Here is a 25,918-nt window from a genome sequence, read left to right on the forward strand (position 1 = left end):
CCTTCGCTGAGCATGGAGACTGCTTGGGAGTCTCTCTCACTCTGTCTCTGCCCCTCCCCCACTTGTTCTCTTTCGTTCTCTCTCTCTCAAAATAAATGAAATAAACATTTAAAAAAATCCATATGGCAATCCGTAGGAAGGGCAAGCTAGTAGCTTTGTCCACAGTTTCTTCATCAGAGAAACCTCAATTCTGCTTTTAAAAAGGGCCTTTCGGGGCGCCTGGGTGGCTCAGTCGGTTAAGCGTCTGACTTCAGCTCAGGTCACGATCTCGCAGTCCGTGAGTTCGAGCCCCGTGTCGGGCTCTGGGCTGATGGCTCAGAGCCTGGAGCCTGCTTCCGGTTCCGTGTCTCCCTCTCTCTCTGCCCCTCCCCCATTCATGCTCTGTCTCTCTCTGTTTCAAAAATAAATAAACATTAAAAAAATTTTTTAAATAAAATAAAAAGGGCCTTTCAACTGATTGAATCAAGCCCACCCAAGTTATCTAAGATAATGTCCCCTCCTTAATTCAACTGAGTTTGTGGACTTTAACCACATCTACAGAATACCGTTACAGCAACACCTAAATTCGTGTTTGCCGGAGACTGTAGCCTAGCCAAGTGGACACATCAAAGACCATCACACTCCCCAGTTTCTTTTTTGTTCAAATGTGCCTATTGTGGTAATATTAAGACTCTATGACACTCCTCCCGTCAAGAGATGGAATCTACATTTGCCTCTACTTGATTTTGCACAGACTTATGACTGCTTTGATCAAATGTGTAACAGAAGTGATGCTATGTGACTTCCAAAGCTATGTCGTCATCAGCCATGAAGATTTCTTATTCACTAGAACATGTGCTCTTGAAGCCCAGAGACGCCATGTAAGAAATCCAACGAGCCTGAGTCCTTCACATGGAAAAGGCCACTGTGTTCAAATCCAAACTGAGCTCATCCTTAAGCCATCTCAGCCCATCCATAATACATGTAAGTGAAGAGGCCATCTTGGAAATGGACCCTTCCTGCCATCAAATCATCTCTGCTGAGCCCCCAGACACAGTGGAGCAGTGAAGAGCCGTGCCCACTGTTCCCCTTCCAAATTCTTTACCAATGAAATCCATGAGCATAATAAAATGGTTGTTCTTTAAAACCATTTAGTTTTGGGTGGTTTGCCAACACAGTAGTAGACAACAGGAACACCTGGAATGTTTTTCTATCCTTTTATTTTCAAGGGTTTTATGGGGGTTTGTTGTGTCTCTATAAACAACACGCTCTCTATCCCTTTTTCCGATCTGAGTCTCCAGATCAGATTCCTTAGGAGGGACTCAGAACATTTAAGAGTGAATGTGTACACACAGTAAAGCCCGAAAACGCACTTTGGGTTGTTCTACCTTTAGACCCACATCTTGTCTGCCCATCCTTCCTGTAGGAACTCTGGCACCAGGTTTTCTCTAGTTAATTAGCACGGAGCTTTAACCACCCATCCGCAGCCCCCTCGCCCAGATGCTAGCTGCTCCCCGACCTCCCAGTCATCTACCAGACCTGCTTCTGACCAGGGAAACTTTAAAGTTCCCTTCAGACCCTTGCAGCCTAAACGAGCAAGTCGCAGTGATGGGTGGAGGAGGTTACCATGGAGACAGGTCCAAGGAATGAGGCTCCGGCGGGAGGAAGGGCCGGGACGCGGCTTCCGATTGGCTCAGCGGGCGCGCAGCGTTCTCCTTGCGCACATGCGCAGTGGCGCTGAGGCGAGGTCGCGGCCGAGCCGAGGCGCGGCGCGTTCCGGGCCAGGCTTCTCAGGCGCGGGCTGGAAGGTGAGGCTCCCGGCCGAGACACGTCGTGCTTTCCGGGTTAGGGAAGTGGCGGAGCCAGAGGCCCCTCTGCAGCGCGGGGCTGAGCTCGCCACGCAGGCGCCCGCGCCCCCGCCGCCATTGTTGCCCCGGGCCTCTAGGGCCGCTCTGGCTGCGCGTCCGCCGGGTCCCCGCGACAGGTAATGATGTCGAGGGCGCCGGGCGCGAGTGTCCGCGCGGTCAGGCCGGAGCCCCAGCCCGTCCACGCGCGGGAGCCCGTGCACGCGGCCTGCGGAGAAGACGAACGCGGGGTGGAGGTTCCTGTGGGGGGCCCGGTCCCAGCTCAGCGCGTCGTCGGATCCCCACTTGCTCCCCCGCTGCCCGCGACCCCCCGTTCGAAGAGGTGTTAGGGAGACCCGACCGGGAAGGGCAGGCGACGGGTGAGGCCGGCGCGTCTCCCCTGCAGGGCCTGGTACACAGTTGGCTTTGGTTACACGACTGAGCTTTGAGGAGGGCTCAGAACTGGGGCCCGCGGACAGGTGGTGTCGGTGCTCCAGGTCTGGCCTGTTCCGAGGTTTTCTTCGGGAATCCCGGTTTCATATTTATTCCTAAGGAATTGTCTCCTGTAGAAGCATTTAAAAGGGCTTCAAATCACACCAGCCTCTTCTACTCCCCCCCCCCCCCCACCCCGCCACCGCCCCCCGTCTTACCGGCTCGTCTCCCCAGCCCTCTGATAGCTAAAAGCTAGAATAGTCTGGCATTAATATGCAAAGCAGGTAAATGGCTTGCCCTTTTTTCCTTGACAGTTTCCTTGGGAACCTTGAGCAGTTTATTAAGAAGAAATTCTCAGGTATCGTTCTAAGTACCTAATGGATTCGCTCTGTTGTTCTTGAGAGGTAGTTCTGTCCTTTACAGCTTCTGTAAGTAACAGAAAAATACTGAAGCTTTCTTGCCCCCTCTGTAAAAGTTTAATTTCTTTTTCAACAAGTTAGAAGTTTGATCTGTTGTTTGGCTCATGATCCAGGTCTTTGCTTTTATGACCACCTTTTTTTTTTTTTAATTCTTTAGAAATATTTTTTTAAATGTTTATTACTGAGAAAGAGACAGAGCGCGGGTAGGGGAGGAGCAGAGAGAGAGGGAGACACAATCCACAGCAGGCTCCAGGCTCTGAGCTGTCACCACAGAGCTGACACGGGGCTCTAACTCACCAGCTAGCCGTGAGGTCATGACCTGAGCCGAAGTCAGACACTTAACCAACTGAGCCACCCAGGTGCCCCTCTATTACCACCTTTTGATGGCAGTCCCATCCCCTGTCCCCAACAGATTGCACTTATCATACAAATCTAAGGATGTAGGGGAGGAAGACCAGGGTAAAGTCCGATTGTGTTTATCTGTGCCGACTGAGTAGGCAATCTCTGTTGGTGTATGCGCATAGCAAAGAGCACCAGGAATTCTTGACTTTGTGGTCTGTTCTTGTGTTTTAGGGTCTCTTAACCATCCCTGCAAGTTCTGGGCTCCAAATTTGTAACTAAGGCTGCTGACTCTACCTTGACCTTGTTCTGCCCCTGGCTGCAGCAGCCTTTGAGAGAATGTCTTTGTGGCTCTAGCATGAGACTTCAAGCAGTTGGCTCACTACTGGAAAAATAAAGGATACTGCCAGACTGACCTTCCTGTCTGTAGCAATGTTCTCCCCGTGCAAGAGGATGACCAGTTCTTCACGCTCCCAAATCCTTCTAATGTGGAAGCCAGACAAGGTTCAGAGTGGACCCCACAATGTGGAGAAGGAAACGCATGCTTTGAGACTCTTGCGTGACACTGAGACCTGTCGACAGAATTTTCGAAATTTCCCATATCCAGACATAGCTGGTCCTCGAAAGGCATTGAATCAACTCCGAGAGCTCTGCCTTAAATGGTTAAGACCTGAGATTCGCTCCAAGGAACAAATCTTGGAGCTGCTGGTGCTAGAGCAGTTCCTGACCATCCTGCCTGGGGAGGTTAGGACGTGGGTGAAGTCCCAGTACCCAGAGAGCAGTGAGGAAGTGGTGACTCTGGTGGAGGATTTGACTCAGATTCTAGAAGAGGAAGGTGAGGATTGTAGGGCAGAGAGGGGAAGAGTCCTGGGTGGTTAGAGAAGACTAACCGGGACTGTCACAGAGCAGCCCTTCAAAGAAACCGGCGAGAGCAGAGCTCAGTGAGTGAGAACACACTTGAACGTGCGCCCCGGTCCTGCCTGGTGTGCCCCTGCCAGACTGCTGGAGACCACACACACATATTACCCGAAGGCTTAAACCAAATTACCCCTGTGGGAGCCCTCAGGAATTTCACCTGCAGAGGTTTGAACCATTCTGCAAAGAAACCATTTGCTTTTGTGAATTAGGTTTTACAGTAACATGCTTGCAGAAAGGTAGGAAAGGGTCCAGAAAACATTTCCTTGTTCAGACACAACACACAAAATTTACATCACATGACGCTTTAGTAGAAAATTGTGAATTTAGTACGTATCCTTAGCCGTCCCAGAACAGACTTGTTTTTGAAGCCTGGTTTGACATCTTAGGACAAATCATCGGCCCTTCCCTCTGCTTCTTTGAAGTGTGGGTGCTGGTTTTGGTTTCTTTCTCACTTCTCACTGTAGGAAAGTGTAGGCATCTATCTGGTGAAGAATTTCGTAGGCTGTTCAAGTAGGACTAATCTCCATCACGGTCTCCCTTCTTCCCTAGCTGCTCCTCAGCATTCTGCCCTTCCCCAAGAGACCCCAGAGGAAGACCCCAAAGGAAGACCTGCTTTGCAGGCAGGATGGTTAAATGACTTGGTGACCAAAGTAAGTGTTGGTTTCTTCTATGATTTTAAAATGGCTTATTAAGAGGTGTATGTATGAGGACGTTTTCTGTCCTGGCCCTGTAACTTCTTTGCCCCCTAAAGCCCAATCTAGGACTTAAACATCAGTTTCTCTCTTTAAATCCACCCTGTTTGTTAAGGTAAGTGACTGCCCTGTGTAGGAAATAAGCTCCCCAGAGCCTTCCCCAGATATGCCCTTCCTCACTTTTTGACTGTAAGGCAGCAACCATAGAGGTTAAGGGATTGACCTCCACAGCCAGATGATCAGATTTAGTTCGTGGTTCTGAACCTATGATTTGGAGCAAGATACTTGACCACACTTGGCCTGAATTATTAAACTCTAATAAATAGAATTTACCTGTTAGATTGGGAGGATTAAATATTATGCGACTTGTGGTTAGCCTGGACTACAGTAAGCCATCAATAAGCAGTGGTTGCTAATGTTATTTTTCTCATTAACAAGTAATTAAAGGCCATGTGTTTTGTGGTGTAATGTTGATCGTAAGTCTGTGTTACGTCAGGCCATCTTAAGAGAAATTTTTACTGTAAAAATACACACCTGACACTGGCAGCCTGGAGCCTGCTTCAGATTCCATGTCTCCCTCTCTCTCTATCTCTCCTTTGCTCGTGCTGTCTCTGTCTCTCTCTCTCTCTCTCTCTCACTCTCTCCAAAATAAATGTTTAAACATCACTTTTGTACATACACATTAAAATCAGGCAGATGTTAAGATGAAATAAAAGATTCCATGCACAGGGGCGCCTGGGTGTCTCAGTCAGTTAAGCGTCAACTCTTGGTCTCAGCTCAGGTCATGATCTCATGGCTCATGTGTTCGAGCCCTGGGCTCTATGCTGCTAGCATGGAGCCTGTTTGGGATTTTCTCTCTCCCTCTCTCTGCTCCTCCCCTACTCACTCTCTCTTTCTCTCTCTCTCTCTCTCACTCAAAATAAACTTAAAAGCAAAAAAAGACTCCCCACCCCCAAAATTTAAGATATCTAGGACTAAACATAATATAAATTTTATAGTACATCCATATCGTGTATCATTCTGTAAGACATGAAAGAAGCTTTAAATACTATAAATCGTCTGTTCTCCCGAAATTATAAATTGAAAATGTAATTTGAAAACCCAATATAATTTTTTTAAGAAATGTAAACTTCATTTGAAAGACATGGAGAAGTAATCAGTTTTGTGTAACAAAAGGAAGAAAAGAGCCAAGAGGAATACTAACCTTGCCAGATTGAGAAATGTATCTAAAAGTATAACAGTTCAACAGTGTGAGTTTGGTCCCAGTTTTAAAGATTTTTAGATGTTTTTTAATGTTTATTTATTTATTTTGAGAGAGAGGGTGGGTGGGCAGAGAGAGAGAATCCCAGGCTATCCGCACAGAGCCCAAGGCAGGGCTCCAATTCACCAACCAGGAGATCATGACCTGAGCCAAAATCAAGAGTCTGACGCTTAACCGACCGAGCCACCCAGGCGCCCCAATAACACACTGAATTCTTGAGGCAAAGCTCAAAAAAGCACAACCATTCAAGAGTGTCATCTTTGTAAAGCCCTTTCTTCTTTAAGATGCAATCACCAACGCATGCGCCAGTGCCAGCCGAAAATGTGATGATAAATTTTGCTTTATTTTCAGACTCCCCTGTAGGACCATTCAGGTGTTCTCATCCATAACTCGGGTAAGGGTGTTAACTAGACCTTCAGGGTCTTACTGAAGCTCAAGATTCTGCGAGTCCCCTCACCACACACACACTTGGCATTTTCACTGTCCTCATTCTACCAGTTCTTGAACCAGGTTATATTTGATGTTTTAGGAATCAATGACATTCAAAGATGTGGCTGTGGATATCACCCAGGAGGACTGGGAGATCATGCGTCCTGTACAGAAGGAATTGTACAAGACTGTGACATTACAGAACTACTGGAACATGGTTTCTCTGGGTAAGCATCATCTACACCCGCTCCTGCCAGCATACCCTCCAAGTCTCCTTTCCTCTCTTATTAAAAATGGGTTGGTCTCTAAAGTATTTTGCTAAGAATGGGGCCTAGAGGTGAGCGTGCTCATCCCGTTCAGGCACAGAAATGTTTTCCCTTTTCCCAAATAAAAGGTTTCTAAGTGAAGGATCATTGAAAACTGTGATGCCCGGCTTCCCTGGGCTTCCACACAGCACTGCGCCTTGCCCATTTCCTACCTTTCCTGTGATCTCCTCCCGCCATGATCTCTATGCACATATCCTCTTGGGTGGCAGGAAATGTTCATTTTAGCTCTGGAAAGGACAGTGATCTAATTCTCCCACTACATCCTGTCCGTGAACCATTGTTTTCCCATAGAAGTCTGTCCTCACAAATAAGTAGAAGTCAGGTAATAAAATTCGAACAACCGTTTATCTCCGGGATAAAACTCCTTCTGTTTCCTCATGAACAGGACTGACCGTGTACCGACCAACTGTGATTCCCATGTTGGAAGAACCATGGATGGTGATAAAAGAAATCTTAGAAGGCCCTAGTCCAGGTGAGAGCACAGCTGGCGTGGGATTGTTTGTCCTTCAGAGCCTGACTGCAGTGAGATCTGTTTTTTAAGTATGGCCAAGGCATCCCCACAAAGACATCCCAGCCTGTCAAGAGCACTGAACTGTTCGGCATTGCTTCCTGACAGATGCCATTTTCAGGAAGAGACACAGTTTATTTATTTTGAGAGAGACAACACAAGCAGGGCAGGAGCAGAGGGAGAGAGAGAGAATCCCAAGTAGGCTCCGCACTGTCAGTGCAGAGCCCGGTGCAGGGTCTGATCCTACGAACCACAAGATCATGATCTGAGCCTAAATCCAGAGTTGCACGCTCAACAGATGGAGCCACCCAGGCACCCCTCCTGCCCTCCTTTTTAAGCATGCATGAATATCCCTAAGATTTGAAGTTTCAAACCTTCTTTTTAAATTTCTTTTATTCTGTTTCACCAGCAAACCCCTGTAGCCTCCTGCCTCCACTTTCCTAACTTACTCTATTTTCTAATTTAAAAATGTATAAATTCAGAAGATTCAAAAACGTTCTTTCGTTGTATAGCACATTCACCCAGTTCCTGCTTCTCCCAGCACCCAAGAACTGGTGCTTGTTTCTAGTTGTTTCTGTTAAGGTGTTTTGTTTGCGTATCAAGTCAATATAAAAAGGGCTTCTTCCTAGGGCGCCTGGGTGGCTCTGTCATTAGTAAAGCGTCTGACTTCGGCTTAGGTCATGATCTCGCAGTCCACGAGTTTGAGCCCAGGCCCTGCGTCAGGCTCTGCTGACGGCTCAGAACCTGGAGCCTGCTTCAGATTCTGTCTCCCTCTCTCTCTGCCCCTCCCCTGCTCGCCCTCTGTCTCTCTCTGTCTCTCTCTGTCTCTCTGTCTCTTTCTCTCTCTCTCTCAAAAACAAACGTTTAGGAAAAAAAATTTTTTTGTAATGTCTTCTCCATTTTCTAACAGAAATGGTAGCAACGTACACACAGTTTTGTACTTTGCTTTTGTTTACTTAAAAGTATATCTAGGGGCACTTGGGGAGGCTCAGTCAGTTGAGCGTCTGACTCTTGATTTCTGCTCAGGTCCAGGTCCCAGGGTCGTGGGGTCAAGCCCCACGTCAAGCTTCACACGTGAAGCCTGCTTGAGATTCTCTCTCTCCCGCTCTGTCCCTCCATCCCCAAGCCCTCTCTCTCTCTCTCTCTCTCTCTCTCTCAAAAAAAATTTTTTTAAGTATATCTTGAAAAGTGTTCCAAGTGAGGATATAAAGAACTTCCTCATTGTTTTTTTTTTTTTTAATATCTGCATCACATTTTATTGTGTGTCTCCTAAATTATTGAACCTGTTTCTTGTTGATGGGCTTTTTGGTGTTCCCATTCCTGCCTTCCTCCGCAAGAACTTCAAACCTACAGAAAAGTTGCAGAATCAGTACATTGAACACCTGTGTAATTGTCGCCTGGAACTACCAGCTACCATTATTTAGCCACTTCTGCTTTTTATCTCTACACACACACACACACACACACACACACACACACACACACACACACACTTTGCTTTTGCAAAAAACCATCTGAAAGTTAGTTGTTGCAGGGATCATGACATCCCCCCACGTATTTCTGCATGTATCTCCCATTCTTCGACATAGGCTCATCATTCTCTCCCCTCACATATTTCACATTTATACAAGATGTGTATCTCGTATAGTCCCATATTCAGACTTCCCCCACCGTCCCTGAATATCACGCAGCTTTTCTCCCCCTTCCGGGATCTCCTGTCAGTAATCCTGTGCTCCACTTAGTTATCCTGTGTCTTTAGTCCCTTTTAGTCTAGAATTGTTTTCCGCCTTTCCTTTTCTTTCTTTCCTTTTTGTTTCTTTTCTCATTTCTTTTCTGTTTTCTTTTCTCTTTCCTTCCTACCTTCCTTGGAGCATTTTTTGAAGGATCCAGGCCAGGTTTTTTTTTAATATTTTTTTTAATGTTTATTTATTTTTGAGAGGGAGAGAAACAGAGTGTGAGCAGGGGAGGGGCAGAGAGACAGGCAGGCACAGAATCCAAAGCAGGCTCCAGGCTCCGAGCTGTCAGCACAGAGCCCGACACGAGGCTCGAACCCACGGAGCATGAGATCGTGACCTGAGCCGAAGTTGGATGCTTAACTGACTGTGCCACCCAGGCACCTCAGGCCACGTTTTTTTAAGAATGACCCACAACCTAGATCTGCCTGATTGTTTCCTTACGTTTAGATTCAGATCAAATATTCTTACCAAAACAACCTCAGGTGTGTACTTTGCGTTGCCATTTGTCTCATTAGTGATACTCATTTTGCTTGAGGTGCTGTTGGCCAGATCTCTCCATTTTAAAGGTGCAGGGTTTTTTTCTTTATAATCAGTAAGCAATCTGTGGAGTGATACTTAGAGGCCACATGACTATTCTATTCCCTGGTAATATTTTACTTAAGCATTTTTGGCCTCCGTTGTTGATTCTTGCTTTATCATATTGCTGGTTGCAAGATGGTGATTTTCCAATTCAGGCCTCTTCTCAAGGATTACTAGCATTCTCCTGTAAGGCACAGTTCTTCTGTCTCATTTTTGTGTGTACATAGCACTGTAGACTAGTGGAATTTTTCCAACTACAGGGTGTTACTAGTCCACTAATTCCTGGTTTGGTTTGTTTTTTGTTTTTCATGCTCATTTGTCCCCAGTTGGGGTAATAGGAGCCCTGCAAACCAAGTCCAATGTCCTTTTGACAGGTCCCCATTAGTCTTTAATCCTTCCCCTGCTTTCTAGCACAACAGAATGTTCTTTTGACTCACCTTGTGCCTACCTTAGACCTGGAGGCTCTCCAAAGTACCCTGGTTCATTTTGATAGGGAATAGTACTTAGAAACCAGAATGTGGGCAGGAAGTGTGCTCACTACTGTGGGTACCGTTGCTTCCAGTGGATAGAGCTGGGAAGTATGCATATGTATGTATGTGGTTCTCTTAATCATGAGTTCACGCCGATAACTCTAACTGATATCCAGCACCGCAAGGCTATTCCGTCTTGTATTTCCTTTTCCATACGGTGAACAACCTGGTTCTCAAGAGCACTAGTATATATTGATTCGCCCTGTCATGTAACACACAGAAAAATGGTTTCAGAATTAGGTCACTACCTATCACTACCAATAACAAACTGGGTAACTTTCAAAATTTCTTCAAAGTCCTTTCTGTCCTTACAGTATATCCCACTAAGGGTATACAGAATACTAAGTTCAAAACTTCCTTCAGTTCTTTCCTTTTAGCTGTCTTAAGGGTTTGCTGTACGGCTTAAGGGTTTGTTTGACTCTATTTGTATTCAGTTTTAGTGTTTTCTTGTTTTCTGGTTTTTAATCTTCCGTTTTTGAGTATGTAGAAACATTAACTTGGTTCAGAAGTCAAAACTGTGTAGAAAGGTATATGCTCCCATCCCTTCTGCTCTGTTCCAATCTACCCCTATTTATTTCTGGTTTTTCCTTCCATGTTTCTCTTTGCAAATAGAAATCATAAAGATATTCTTACGTGTCTTTCTGTCTACAAGAGAAGTGCACTAGACTCTTGATTCTTGCTTGTCTTTTGCCTTTTTTTTTTTTTTTTTTTAAGTCACTGACTTCTAATACTTGTTAACTTACCTGGTCATTAGATATTTTAAGGGTCACGCTATTTGAAAAGCTAATTCTTCTCATAATTTATAGCAGAATGACCTATATATACCTATAGCACAGAACGTGCCTCTACCACAGTAAATTCTTCGTGGAATGATTTTGGCACACTCTAGACACTGAGAAAATATGCATGACATAAGGGAAGTGAGCCTGAACTAGAAGTCAGGATAGTCTTCTGGAGGGTACTGCCAGTCTGGGACCGCTTGTTTTCTTAATGTTTATTTATTTTTGAGAGAGAGAGAGCATGCGTGCGTGAGGGGCAAAGAGAGAGAGAGACACAGAATGTAAAGCAGGCTCCAGGCTCTGAGCTGTCGAACTCACATATTGCGAGATCATGACCCGAGCTGAAGCAGGACGCTTAACTGACTGAGCCACCCAGGCGCCCCTGGGATCACTTTAATTTGAACCTGAGAAGTTTTTTAGATTGACTTTCAGGTAGCATGCATTGGCACTGTAAATTCACAAGAGGGGACAGTTTATGGTTATGTATTTTAGGAGGAGAATTTTCTTCTTCCAAAGAGCACCAAGACTGAGAAAAGATTATGTAGAAGTGAGGGTTGTTTTTTTTTTTAAGTTTTGTTTGTTTTTTCTAGCCAGTCCTTCAGCAGAGTGTAATCCTCTATGCTCAGGAGTCCTGTGAGCACCCCCTCCTTGTTAGGGCCTCAGGCTTTGTTTTTTGGCCCTTGGGCCCTTGCCCCTCAAAATGGAAGTGTAAGGTCAGTAAACAGATGGAGGAGCTGTCTCCGTCAGCTCTTGCTGATTTCCTGTCTCCCTGCTTTTGCCTGAGTTTTGGCCTCTGAGGATTTTCCTTTCTTACCAGCGTAGAGATACATCATAAGTTGAGCCTTTGGTTTGGATACCTGATTAGTCATGCTTCAGGAAACGGAAACTTTGATAATTCACAAATAGAACAATAGTATTGGTCTTCACTGGCCACTCCTATCTCAGAACTTTGATAGTTGTTTATTCAGGACCTATAGCCATTCTTTCAGGTTCCACTCCAATCCTACCTCCCCCTGAAGCTTTCTTTGGTTACCTAAGTCAACACTGATCTCATCTGCTAGAAGTATTGCACCATTTTTTGGCCCTGTTGACTAGACACTCAGCACTTCCAACCGGCCCTTTCTGGTTAAATACATAGATTTAAGCACAGTTTAATAACATCGGTTTTTGAATTTCCGGTAAGCTGATTGGTTTTAAAATGTATAGGGACGCCTGGGTGGCACAGTCGGTTAAGCGTCCGACTTCCGCCAGGTCACGATCTCGCAGTCCGTGAGTTCGAGCCCCGCGTCAGGCTCTGGGCTGATGGCTCAGAGCCTGGAGCCTGTTTCCGATTCTGTGTCTCCCTCTCTCTCTGCCCCTCCCCCGTTCATGCTCTGTCTCTCTCTGTCCCAAAAATAAATAAACGTTGAAAAAAAAAAGTTTTTTTTAAATGTATATTATATCCATTTCTTCATGGTCATGATTCAGCCTTGTTATTTTAAGCTTGTTCTCACTTTAGTACTTTTCAGGTATACGGTGCACTCTGCCATAGACTGTCCGGTTTCCTGGAATCAGAATAAAACTCAGCTTCTGGTCCTCTCATTTGTGTGTGTGTGCCTGCACACCTCTACCTGTACAGTCCCTTAACATTCTCATTTTGTTCTTTTGGAGGGAAGAGGGACAAATCCTGGTTTGAGAGAGTTGTGTTTAAATATTTTTGTTATATAAAAATAATATAAGTACATTTCTAGTACTAAATAGCAATAAAAGTCATATATCCAATTTATTGAAAATTGGAAAGTATTTTTTAAAAACCTGTAATCTTGTTAGCACTTTGATATTTGTCTAGTTCCAGTGCATTTTCATGCTAGTTTATGATACTACTTTTTTCATTTAACATCACTCCCAAGCATTTTCTAATGTCAACTATGATGTTTGTGTTTGAATCAAAGTAATAAAAGTCATTTGTAAATTCAGTCAGTACAAGGAAGGAAAATGAAGTATTTGTCTACCTCTCCTCACCCATTACCAGGATTTTCACCCCTTAGATTGTTACTCTCTGTGTATGTGTATCTATATTACATATAGCACATCCTTACACAGAGTGGATCTTGTTCTACATAATGTATCCTATACACCCTTACATGTCAACGTATGTGAACCTACCTAGTTATCTTTATCAGTTATCAATATTCCATTATCCCTACTTTCATCATTTATTGATTGATGGCAGCTCTTATTTTTAATGACTGCATATGAGTCTATGGAATGGATATATTAAGGTTTTTTTTATTTTTATTATTTTTTTTTATATTTATTTTTGAGAGAGGGAGAGAGCGCGCACAGGAGAGGGGCAGAGAGAGAGGGAGACACAGAATCTGAAGCAGGCTCCAGGCTCTGAGCCGTCAGCACAGAGCCTGATGTGGGGCTCAAACTCGTGAACTGTGAGATCATGACCTGAGCCGAAGTCAGATGCTCAATCAAGTGAGCCACCCAGGCGCACCATTTGTAAGGTTTTTATATTTTGGTCTGCATCTTAGAAAATTTCTGAACTACCCGGCGTCACTTTTGCTATATTATAAAACCCATATTTGATTATATTCCATTACACAATTCTTAATATTTGGAAGTCCTATGTTTTTTACCTGATTTCAAGGGAAAAAGATACCATAATTTAAATTTGTTTTACACCCTCCTGCTGGAAACAATAGGCGTCAGTACCTATGATTGCTTTGCAGCTAGGTTTGAAGTCAGGGATTTTTGTTGTTGTCGTTTACTTTGTTTTTGTGTGTATGTGTATGCTTTCATTTGGTTCACCTTTTTACAACAAATTATTGTCATTTATTCCAGCAATTCAGTTGAGTGGGCACCATATCAAGTCTTGGGCCATTTTCTGAAGGAAGCATAAAAGAAGCATAAGCCTTTCCCAGAGTTTGTGTCTAAGTTGGAAATAAAAGAAACACACAAAGTTCTGAAGTAATAATGCAAGGCCAAGTGCTGAATGGCCCCGACATATATGGTTGAATCATGAGACTGCTGGTATTTCAGTCATGTTGACCTATAGAAAGGCAAGCTCATATGATTCAAGCTAATCTGTACTTTAGGATTCCTAGAAGGACAAACAGCAGCTGGGCCGTACCATTGTTTTAATGGGTAGAGAAGTTACCTTAAGAGAATGCCTAAGTCTGGTTTTCATATGGCCCCCGTATGAGGTGCTATGAGGAAGTAGCTTGAAGTTACGTGGAGAATTTAAATGTTAAGCTAACTATGCAGTTTGGTAGAAGATACAGTAGAATAGGCAAAGCTGGATTATTTAGGGACAGAGTGTGTCAAGTGGAGGTATTTTGAACTTTTTAAACGTTTCTCCTTTAAGCCACTGGTCCTCAAACCTTAGTGCACATCAGAACCGCTTGGAGGGCTTCCTGAAACAGATGGCTCAGCCCTACCTCCAAAGTTTCTGATGGGGCTTGTCTGGATGGGCACCAGTTTAACACACTCCCAGGTGATAGTGATCCGCTTATGCTGCCGGTCCGGGGACTGTACCTTGAGAACTATTACTAGGAGAGATTTACTAGAGATGTTTGAGCCTGGAGAGCACTCCATGGAGTTGCTTTTGGAATATTATGTAAGATTGTGCTGAGCAGGCTGGGAGGAGTTAATGAGAGTTAGCATCTACTTTATACGAATCAGTGCATGAAGTGAGGCCACGTTATCCCAAGTCTTACTAGTGTTTTCACTTCTCGTAATCCTGTCACCTGACCTAACCTATTTTATTGCACTGTGCCCATGTTGAATAGTGAGGAACCTCTCCTTTTTCAACGGTTTGGTCTTCCGGTTTTCTGCAGTCACTTGTCCCAAGTTTTGTTTTGTTTTGTTTTGTTTTGTTTTGTTTTGTTTTGTTTTTTAAGATCTTATTTATTGAGGTGCCTGGGTGGCTCAGTTGGTTAAGCGTCCGATTCTTGATTTCGGCTCAGGTCATGATCTCACGGTTTGTGACTTCAGGTCTAGCATTGGGCTCTGCCCTGACAGTTCGGAGCCTGCTTGGGATTCTCTCTCCCTCTGTCTCTGCCCCTCCTCACTCGTACTCTTTCTCTTTCTAAATAAAATAATTTTTAAAAACTTAAATAAGGATTGTATAATAAAATTAAAATAATAATTGTAAAATTATAATAAAACGTTTATTTCTTTTTAGAGAAGTGGGGAAGGGTAAAGGGAGAGAGAGACTCTTAAGCAGGCTCCCCACCCAGCACAGAGCCTAATGTGGGGCTCGATCTCACCACCCTGAGATCATGACCTGAGCTAAAATCAAGAGTCGGTTGCTCAACTAACTGAGCCACCCAGGCGCCCCTCTCTTTTCCCAAGCTTTAAGTACCACATTGTGAGGTTGTCCAGGCCATAGTCTTTTTAGGCATTTTATTCCCATTCAGTATCTTGTTTCTGTTTTGGCAGTTTCCTTTCTCCAAATAGAGGATAACTTTTTATATTTTTATATTCGTTTTATTTCAGAATGGAAAACAGAAGCCCAAGAGTGTACTCCAGTTACAGATACTTCTAAGTTCACAAAGACTGGTACTCAGACCATCAAGTTGGAGGAACCATATGACTACGATGACAGATTAGAGAGGCAAGCAGCAGATACCTTCAGGAAAATTCCCACCAGCGGAAGAAACTCCCCTTTGAAGTCCGTCCTCTCACAAGAAGATGACCCTATGGAGGAGTGTCTTAGTAAATATGATATATATAGAAATAGTTTTGAAAAGCATTCAAACCTAATTATTCAGTTTGGTACCCAATCAGATAATAAAACTATGTATGATGAAGGCAGGGCAACCTTCAATCATGTCTCATATGGTATTGTACATAGAAAGATATACCCTGGAGAGAAGCCTTATAAGTGTAACGTGTGTGGGAAAAAGTTTAGGAAGAACCCGTCCTTCGTGAAACACCAAAGTACCCATGCCAAAGAAAAATCTCATGAATGTGAAGAATGTGGGAAAGAGTTTAGGCATATCTCATCCCTTATTGCACATCAGAGAATGCATACTGGAGAAAAACCATATGAATGCCACCAGTGTGGTAAAGCCTTCAGCCAGCGTGCACACCTTACCATACATCAGAGAATTCATACTGGAGAGAAACCCTATAAGTGTGATGACTGCGGAAAAGACTTCAGTCAGCGTGCACACCTGACTATACATCAAAGGACACATACTGGAGAGAAACCATATAAATGCTTGGAATGTGGTAAAACCTTCAGCCACAGTTCATCACTGATTAATCATCAGCGAGTTCACACCGGTGAAAAACCTTATATATGCAACGAGTGTGGGAAAACTTTCAGTCAGAGTACACACCTTCTTCAGCATCAAAAAATACATACCGGAAAGAAACCGTATAAATGCAATGAGTGTTGGAAAGTGTTTAGTCAGAGTACTTACCTTATTCGACATCAGAGAATTCATTCCGGGGAGAAGTGTTATAAATGTAATGAATGTGGAAAAGCCTTTGCTCATTCCTCAACTCTCATTCAACATCAGACTACTCACACTGGAGAGAAATCCTATATATGTAAGATATGCGGAAAAGCCTTCAGCCAGAGTGCAAACCTCACTCAACACCATAGAACACATACTGGGGAGAAACCATATAAATGCAGCGTGTGTGGAAAAGCATTCAGCCAGAGCGTACATCTTACTCAGCATCAAAGAATTCATAATGGAGAAAAACCCTTCAAATGCAATATATGTGGGAAAGCATATAGACAGGGTGCCAATCTCACTCAACATCAGAGGATTCATACTGGAGAGAAGCCGTATAAATGTAATGAATGTGGGAAAGCTTTTATTTATTCCTCGTCACTTAATCAACATCAGAGAACTCATACTGGAGAACGGCCCTATAAGTGTAATGAATGTGATAAAGATTTTAGCCAGCGAACATGCCTTATTCAACACCAGAGAATTCACACAGGAGAGAAGCCCTATGCATGCCGTATATGTGGTAAAACCTTCACCCAGAGTACGAACCTCATTCAGCATCAGCGTGTTCATACTGGTGCCAGACATCATAATTAATGGATATGGCAGATGACTTGACTTAGGTTTTACAGTTCACCCGAATTTTATTTTGTGCTCCGTTAAAACATTATTCAAAAGAAGTGCAATATATGTTAGATATCAGCAGAAGTATCAAAAGAAGTATCAGAATTAGTAATGTGGATATAAGCTATTTAAATTTAATGTGAAATTTAAAAAGAAAACTTTATTCACTTCTTAACCTTTATTTGATACTAGTTCAATTCATTCCAGAGAGAAACCCAGTCTGTAACTCATCAACTCTTAGTGTATTTGAAGTACTTCTTAATGAGACCTTATGAATGTAACTTGGGAGAGCTTCCATCAAGTAGGGATTTCACACTAGCAGGGAATCTTGGGATAATTGAAAAAGCTGCTTTAAGGCCTTTATTACTTCCCAGCTTTGAAGCCTTAAATACATAAGGGGTTCCCTTCCCTTTTCCTATTAATGCCATAACTGCCATGTGGAGCCAGTAGGTTTGCAAAATATATACAGTGGAAGGTATCTTAATTTCTATGTGACAACTGTGTAATTACATTTTCCTTTACTGAAATATTCAAGGAAGAGAAGCTTAATGAAACATGATCTGTTAGGATAACTAATGTATATATAACCTTTAGACGTGTACAAATAAACAGGCAAAAATTAAACACCCATCCTTAAATTCACCTTTAAAACATATTAGCCTTAGTTTCACTAGGTTTTGACATCTGTCATCCTAAAGGAAAAAATAAGAAAGTTACCTTTTTTTTTTCACCTGACTCCTAAACTCATAACTTGAGGTTCCCCTGTGGCTATTTTGCCATAGAAAGCCCATTTCCATTGAGACCCATTTCTCGAGTGCCTACTGTGCTCAGGGCCCAGACTTCCCAACTGGATCTTCACAGGGCTTGTGCTGAAAACCACAGCTGATTTAACAACAGAAAGCTTACTAAAGTAGTGAAATGTGACAAAGGACATGGTCTTAACTATTAAGTACTGTCACAGAATGACATAGGAAGCGTACTAAAATGGGTCGCCAAATGCAATCCCATATCCCAAGACAAAGCAGTAGTGAAAGCAGCTATTTACATAGTGTGAGGGAAAAACAAGTCACGGAAAATAGATTTAAGTTCACTACAGAAAGTGGGTCAGGGAAAAAATCAAGGGTGAAAACTTAGCAGTGAAGAAAGAATACACAGGTAACTTACAATATGAACTATTGTCGGACTTGGGTTACCTAAGAAAGTAAGAGTGGCTAATTAAGACCAAATTCAGCCTGTTTAGAAGAAAGAACTAAAAATGAAGCAACTGATTTTAAAAGAATAATTGGAATTGGTTCTTTTTCATACATGTAAGGAAAATAGGGATTACTCTTAAAATGTCAAAACATTTACTGGAAAAAGCATTGATGCAGAAACTGTCATTGATGCAACAATCACTAGACAATATTAACTAAGTTTGTGGGGTCCTGAACATAAAAGGAAAACAGAAATGCAAATAGAAACAGGTAAAGATACTATTGTGCTTAATATCCACAGCATTCCACGATCAGAATAGAAGACCATATTCTGAGAGCTGAGATTTCATCTTGCTCTTAATTGTTTCTTCAGTGCCTTGCGTGTAGGTTGTGGTCGATCTGTGTCGGTTGAATTAATAAGTAGGTAAGTTAGAATTGAGTAATAAGGTATAATTAACGGATATGGAGTGAAGGTGGTTGAATTTAAAATACTTTTGTGCACACATGCAAAGAAATACTTAAATACTGGTCATTCGCTGGGTAAGAGGAACTACTTAAAATTGAAGAATCAGAATTCTTAACAGTGGGGATATTCCTAAAGAAATCGTGGGACGTCATTGCACAGGAAGTTTTCCTGAGCTAGATGAAGAAAAACTGATCTAAATTCTGGTGCCATAAATACCATTTTAAGCATATGATTGACCATTGCAGTCTCGTTTGGATGTTACTGTTGATAGCAAACGTCCTGCAGACAGGTGCCGAAGGAAAGACCTGGGGTGCTAGCATCTTCGAGGCTTTCTTGTTGAGTGTTTTCTTCAAGAAGCTACCGCTTTCCCTTGTCTTCACCTCAGTTAACCCTGATGTCATGGACTCCTCCTTCACAAAGTGTAGATTGTCTTCAGGTTGCAGAATACTCGAGTTAGGCTTATGCCATAGTTACCATGTTAGAAATAACCGTTGTACTTAAGATGCAATTTTTATTTATAATGCCACTTCAAATCTTACACAACACTTTTTCCCCTCCTGGCATGAATGTGTGGAGTATTGCAGTCCATAGCGCCTTTTTTCGCTTTAATTTGTATTTCCTGCCTTTGTTTTATGTAAATAATGCATTTATAAAGTCTTCCACTGATACGCTGAGGCAATGGATGCCCTTAGACAGTAACAGAATAGTGGAGAATCACGGATCTTTGTGTATTTTTCCCACTTTTTACAGTTGTCTGATCCACATGTAATTCAAGTTTTTTGGTTTTTTTTTTTTTTAGCAGATAGTCTTATTTTCCACAACTTTTTATTACAAAGATGTTGAAATATACAGAAAAGTTAATAAAATGAACGGTATATCTACCACCTAGCTTTAAAATTTTAACATTTTTTACTGAACGACTGGAAAGTTACTTAGACGTGACATGTCACCCCTAAATACTTCAGCATGCATCTCATAAAAATAAGGACTTTCACATTACCACATACATTACATACCTTGAAAAATGAGTAAGAATTCTCTAATCTTTAATGTTTCATGTTTAAATTTTCCCTGCTGATCCCAACAAGTTTCACACATTATGTTCAATTACTATGTCTGTTTCATCTGTCCAGGTGTCTCCACTTCTGATTTTCTCTAGGACTTTTTTTTTTTTCTTTTTTAATAGAGCAGGTCAGTTGTAGAATGTCTCACATTCAGGATTTAACGGATTGTTTACATGTGGTTTATCTTGTTCCTGTCCCCCCTGTGGCTTCTGTAAATTAGTATTTATGGCCAAAGCCTTGATTGGATTCAGGTTAAATATACATGTTTAATATTAACACTTCACCGATGTGTCTCCTGTTGCATCATATCAAAAGTCTTATTAGTATCTGGTTGACCATCCGTGATGTGAATCATGGTAATCACCGTATCTTCCCAATGTGCAGATGTGTTTTTTCCGTTGCAGTTAATCCGGACTGACGCTGGCAGGGTGTGGATAACTTGTTCAGCAAGAACTTTTCACCTGGTACTTGTAGTACCCAGTGATGACGATCGTTCCCCAAATCAGTTATTTCCTTAAGATTGGCAAAACGGCAATTTTCTATCATTCTCTCAACGTTTCCTGATGCGTAAGTCTGTAAGGCAGAGCTTTCTGTCATTTGGAAGTGCACTAGAGGCAAGGTGCTACTTAAATTCTTTACTTACCAGTTTTCAGAGTGAGGAGTTGGCAGTGATGACCGATTATTCCATGTGTTTACGTCAATCGTGGCCATTGTTTCTGTTGCTCAAATTGTCCCACATGTGGCCAGTTGGAACCCTTCCAGTAGCTCTTATGTCCCTTGTCATTCCTTCTCTAGCCTTTGGGGACTTCATTGCCTTCTGACACAAGAGATCTCAGGTTCAATGCCCCAGATATGGAATGAGCCATGTCTCCCGCAATCCCTGGCTAAGTCAGCAACTATTTAGAAACTAAGATCTGGACGCTAGGTATGCTCGTTGCTGCTGGGGTGTCATTAGCAGGTAGCCTTTGGGTCTTAACCATTCAACTTAGTTCTTGTCAAGGCAACTCTTTGCACTCATTTCATCAGTTACAGAATCTCTAAGAGCCATCATTACATACTGGGACAAACTGGGGAGCAGACAACTTAGCCTTTTAAGCATACAACTAAGCTGGAGAGGACGGAAGTGATATGTATACTAAAAAGCAGCAAGCGCAACCCCAAGAGGTCTTGTACCAGGACCAGCAGAGTTTAAGGAAGGGAGCATGTCAGTTAATATGTGGTACCTAGTATGTGTTAACTATTACATGTCTTGGTAATTCATGTATTTATAAGCTAATCATCTTTCCCATCACATTCCTTAAGGCAGGTTTCTGATAAGATCTAAATCTGAACCCTGACGATCTGTTTCCTGCAAATCTAAGTGCTAGTTTTTCTTGCTAAACTTTTATTTGGTCTTCAAAACTAAGAGTGTTAGGTTTCATTCTTCAACTGTATCTTCTGGTATCGATTCACTTGCATGTGCCTGTAAATGTGCTTAGTCCTCTATTTTGTTACTCTCTTCCTGGCTCTATATTTCACTACAGTTACTAGCCCCTTGGAACACTGTAGCCATTAAGAATGGCAAGCATGTGCACTACAGTGATCTGTGTAAATATGTGTGTGAACTCGCAAGCAACGCTAAGTCCTCTGTATGGATGGGGAAAGTGATACCCATGATGCTGAAGTGTCTTGCCTGAGGTCATACAGTCCTACAGCGACAGAATAAGGGTCCGGACCCATGCCTCCGGCACTTAGTTGAATTCTTCCTGTAAAATTAATGCTAATGGAAATCCCGAGCACAAACAGTATGTACCTACAATTTTATAAAACTGTATTTTGATGAGATTAGAGCATGGAAAGTTTATTTTTGTCTCCCCTTCTCTATAGTTTCCTAAATTCAGATCTTTCAATGAGACTAGCCCCATCAAGAATGCACTCCTCTCTACCCTCACTTCAGTTTTGGTCTCCCACCCAGATCTTTCCCCAGCTTCAGAACCATATAGTCAATGTTATCATCTGGAACTATCTCAAAAGTACCTTCAGTGGTTTAATCTAAAACAGAACTTTCATCCCCAAATCTCTATGTTAATTCACGGTAACTTTGAGAGGCTAGTTCGCCTGTAGTTACAATCCTATTGGCTTTACTTTCCATGTGTTCCAGTCCAGTCTCTTCTCTATCCCCACTGCCAATACCTCATTTCAGGCTTTTAATCAGCTTTCGTTTTGATTCTTTCATAACCAGGTAAATGTTCATCCTGCCCCTGACCTACCCCTTTCAGTGTATCTGCCACACTTTGCTCAAGTCATGTGAAAACAGGTGAGGCCACCACATAACCGCTCTGCAGGTTGAGTAGTGCATTTGACCACGTCGCCATTTGCTCGACACGCCACGACATCCTCTCATTGTCAACGGCAGTGGATTCTCACTCTTAGCTGCACATTGAAACGACCTGGGGAGCTTCTACAATTACCAACGCCCGGGCCCCACGTCGAGGGATATTGACTTACTTCATTTGGGATGGAGAATTATCCATCTGAATTATCAGTATTCAATTCCCCAGGTGATTCTAATGTCTTAAAGTGCAGCAAGGGCAGAAGCAGGAATTCCAGTGATTCGGAGGAGAAATGGTGGTTGCAGCAGAGGTGGTAAGAAGTGACCCAACCCAGGATGTATTTTGAAGGTAGAGCCTCTAGAACTTGCTAAGGATTTGGATTGGGAGTGAGGGGCATCAAGAGTGACTATCTTAGGGGCACTTGAGTGGCTCAGTTGGTAGAGCATGCAGCTCTGGACCTCGGGGTCGTGAGTTTGAGCGCCACGATGGGGGCAGAGGTGACTTAAAAAAAAAAAAAAAAAAAAACCCTTCAGAAGAATGACCATCTTTCCAACTAGAATATATGCTCCTAACAAGGCAGAAGGCTCTATTAGACTCATTTCTGTAGCTCCACAGATGGGCCCAGATGAGTTCCAGCACAAACCGTGGGCTGCCTTACAGGAAAGCAACGCTGAGTTGGGGGAATCACTACTTTTATAGCGAATTGTAACCAAGCATGCTCTTTGCCTTCCCTGACCCCCCTCCAGCCCCTGCTTTGCCTGTTTGCTTGCTGTGAACACAAGGCTGAGAAATGGCCCAGGTAAAGCACGATTAAGACCTCGCAATCTTGGCATACCCAACAGGAACACCTAGGGAAGTGCAGGGCCCTTGGCATATCGCCTCTCCCGATATTGTCCATTCTAGTGTAGAAGAGGGGAAACCTCCCACCAAGAATTCGGGGCAGTTAGGGTTTATATGCAGGAAAGACCGAAACTCAAAAGAAGTTGCCTGTTTCAAGACTGCAGAGTAGAGGCCTTTCCCTGAAGAAAAATCTTTGGTCATCCCAAATCTGATCCATACGCAGAGGTTGAAAAGTAATGATCTCACTCCGCGGTACACTGATTAAAAACTACATCTGGGATATTCATTCATTCATATTTTACACTGGAGTAGAATATACTACATTTAAAATGGTTGGGGGAAAAAAGAATTATTTCCTGATCCATGAAATTCAAATTTCAGTGTTAATAAAGTTTTATTGGAACACAGCCATATTCATTTAAGTATGGTTTTTGCCCGCTTTCCTGCAACAACCTCAAAGTCGTGAAACCCAAAGAGACCGCAAAGCCTAAGATACTTACCGACCTTTTATGAAACAAGTTAGCCAGCTATGCGTCCACACAGTGGAGTGGGGGTTTAGGTCTACTGGCTGAGCCAAACACCAGGCAGATTAAGGAAAGGAGCAAACGCTCATCGGACGTGTGGGAGAGGGGCGAGAGTGTCAGTAAATAAAAGAGCTCTGAGGCGTGAAAGTAAAGGGATACGAAGGCACAACGCCAGGAGTCCGTCCGGTCCCGAGGGACAGACCCCTAGCCCTGAGGAAGCAAGCGGTCAACGCTGCCCTCTGCCGACCACACTACGCCTGTGCGCCTGTAACCCTTCGTCTTAAATCAGAGGAGACACCCGGTAGGTGGGGAACGTGGGTTGAGAGGTCTACGTAAGCGGGTTCCAGGTCTTCCCTTTCTGGAGTTTCCAGTGTTCACGTACTCGTGTTCCAGTCTTGCTTAAGGGAACGTGGGTTCAAGGCTAGCACTCGGTTCCTAACCACCGTGTGTCTCGGGCATCCTCCCCGCCCTAACTTCGGTTGCTCACTCAAAGAAGACCGCAGGGAGGGTAGCTTCTGGGAAATGAGCCCTCTTTGAAACTCCTTGTGACCCGCCCTCCGCATCGGCATCCAACTTCCTCCCGCCTCTAAGAGGCTGCAAGTCCACACCCGTGTGGCGGGGCGAGCCGCCGTCTGGCTGACTGGGAAGTGACAGCCAAAGGACCAAGCTCGCCTCCTGCAGGAGGGGCTCGGGTCTAAAACCCGGCCAAAAGAGGCCCCGGTGCAAGAGCTGCCGCTCCCCGAACTATGACGCCGCTACCCGCAGGACAAACAACTCTGCAGCCCAGAGAAGGCCAGGCAGAAGCCAGGCTCCGGCTTGGAAGGGATTCTGGGGCACTGGGCGGGGCCAGGCACGCAAGCGTTCCTGGGAAATGTGGTCCGTAGCCTCCGCGGCGCGTGCGCACCTGCCCCTCTTGGTGGCCCCGGCCGTGCGCATCGGTGCGCACCTGCGCGCGCCCTCCGCTGGCGAGGAAGAGAAGCGGCGGTGGGAGCGGAGGACCGGAGCTGACGGTCCACCAGCCGCTTTGGGCGCGCCCCAGGCCCCCTGCAGCTGAGCTGCTTTAGGAAGCTCAGCTTTCAGGGACCGAGGGACTTGTTGACGCGGTCTCTTCAGGTGTCTGCGTTGGCAGCCATTATAGCAGCTACCATCGTCTCCTTCCAAGAATGCCGCTGCCTTCTCATTGGCGCCCCCACGCGCCCTGGCTGTACCTGCCCACCAGCTTCAAAGGTCATCCTGTCGCGTTCGATCGATAGCTCGCCGCGGTTCCACCACCGACACACACCGTCCCCTTTATTTGGGAGCACGTCTCAGCATCATATTATTTTACGTATAAACGCTAAAGTTCACATTTCTAAAGATGACCCTTGAAACAGTGACATGCCTGTATTTGTTTAAAACAAAGTCCCGGGGTGCCTGGGTGGCTCAGTCGGTAAAGCACGCCACTCTGGATCTCTCCGCCCGGGGTTCAAGCTCCACGTTGGGCATAGAACCTACTCTAATATATAAATAAGTCCTAAGATTACTAAAAATCAAGTGATTGTTGAGATTCTCCTGCTTGATGTAAATTTCTTTGCATTCTTCACAGTTTGAGTCAGGATCCAAATAAGTTCTACACTTTGAAGTTAATTGGTATGTCACTTGAATCTCTTTCTATAACTCCCCCTGACATTTATTTCTTTCAACATATTTCTTGGAAAAACTAGGTCTTTTGTCCTGTCAAGTTTCCTACAATCCAGATTTTGCTCACTAACTGGGACGATATGTTAATGTTCTTCTGCTTTCCTGTGTTTCCTATAAACTGACGGCACGAGAGGCTTGATCCCATTCAAGTTCGATTTTTTGGCAAAAATACTTCATAGGGGACTTGTGTTCTTCTATCGGAAGGCACGTGTCTGGATTTCTCTCTTCGCTGGTATAAGCACCTGCTGATCATTACCTAGATCTGTTAATTTATTAGGAGTTGCGAGATAGTTATATTCTATAATCTGTAATTCCTTCCTTTATAAATGGATTGCTCCTATAAAAAGAAACTTCTCATCAACTATTGGGCTACCCTGGGGTACAGTTTGTTCCCTAGGGTGCTCCAAAGGTGACCAATGAGGTTTTTGTTTATTTAGTTGCTGTGTATTAAATGCAGGGTGGTGTCTAAGTAAAAGATCATCTCTTACTTCCCATCAGAATCCAAACTAGGAGAGAACTCCGAATGCCATGAATGTAGGGTGTCTCTCAATGTTTACAAAATCCGATGTGAACATTAGAAAATTTACAGTGGGCAAAACCTTATGAATGCATCACCTGTGAGAAAACCGTCACTTAGAGCATTGAATTTATGCTCTGGTTGAGTGCTCGCACCAGAGAGAGAACTTATAAATGTCACAACTGGGGTGCCTGGGTGGCTCAGTCAGTTGAACTCAGTCGGACTCTTGATTTCAGCTCAGGTCCTGAACCCAGGGTCGTGAGATCGGGCCCTACATTGGGCTCCACACTGAGCATGGAGGCTGCTTGGGCTTTTCTCTCTCCCTCTGCTGCTCTCCCCCTGCTCTCTCTCTCTCATTAATTAATTAATTAATTAATTAAATTAAATAACCGTGAAAAGCCTTAATCATACCACTTCCTTCATTGCCATCAGAGGAGTCCTTTATGGGAGGAAAACCCTCGAGATGTCCTG

The 25,918-nt window shown here is 43.7% G+C and overlaps 1 protein-coding gene across 4 annotated transcripts; it reads left to right on the top strand.

The window, feature by feature from the left end:
- Nucleotides 1–1,684: 1,684 nt before the first annotated feature.
- ZNF287 (zinc finger protein 287) lies at nt 1,685–19,857 on the top strand. Of its 4 annotated transcripts, XM_053211749.1 has the most exons (7): nt 1,715–1,787; nt 2,570–2,613; nt 3,248–3,848; nt 4,481–4,581; nt 6,414–6,540; nt 7,025–7,111; nt 15,257–19,857. In XM_053211749.1, the coding sequence occupies exons 3-7, from the start codon at nt 3,446–3,448 to the stop codon at nt 16,822–16,824; spliced, it is 2,286 nt and encodes a 761-aa protein (XP_053067724.1). In that variant the 5' UTR covers nt 1,715–1,787; nt 2,570–2,613; nt 3,248–3,445; the 3' UTR covers nt 16,825–19,857. The 4 variants fall into 4 exon arrangements, with proteins under 4 accessions (XP_014935067.3, XP_053067724.1, XP_026903326.2 ...); XM_015079581.3 differs by lacking the exon at nt 2,570–2,613 and having other exon boundaries at nt 1,685–1,787; XM_027047525.2 differs by lacking the exons at nt 1,715–1,787; nt 2,570–2,613 and adding an exon at nt 1,794–1,963.
- The last annotated feature ends 6,061 nt before the right edge of the window (nt 19,858–25,918 follow it).

Source organism: Acinonyx jubatus, chromosome E1 (genome assembly GCF_027475565.1).
Source record: "Acinonyx jubatus isolate Ajub_Pintada_27869175 chromosome E1, VMU_Ajub_asm_v1.0, whole genome shotgun sequence".
NCBI lineage: Eukaryota > Metazoa > Chordata > Mammalia > Carnivora > Felidae > Acinonyx > Acinonyx jubatus.

Coding starts and splice junctions, on each gene's coding strand:
- ZNF287 (XM_015079581.3), top strand. CDS start 3,446: ATGTTCTCCCCGTGCAAGAGGATGACCAGTTCTTCACGCTCCCAAATC. Junction 3,849..4,480: donor TCAGATTCTAGAAGAGGAAG/GTGAGGATTGTA, acceptor CTTCTTCCCTAG/CTGCTCCTCAGCATTCTGCC. Junction 6,541..7,024: donor CTGGAACATGGTTTCTCTGG/GTAAGCATCATC, acceptor CCTCATGAACAG/GACTGACCGTGTACCGACCA.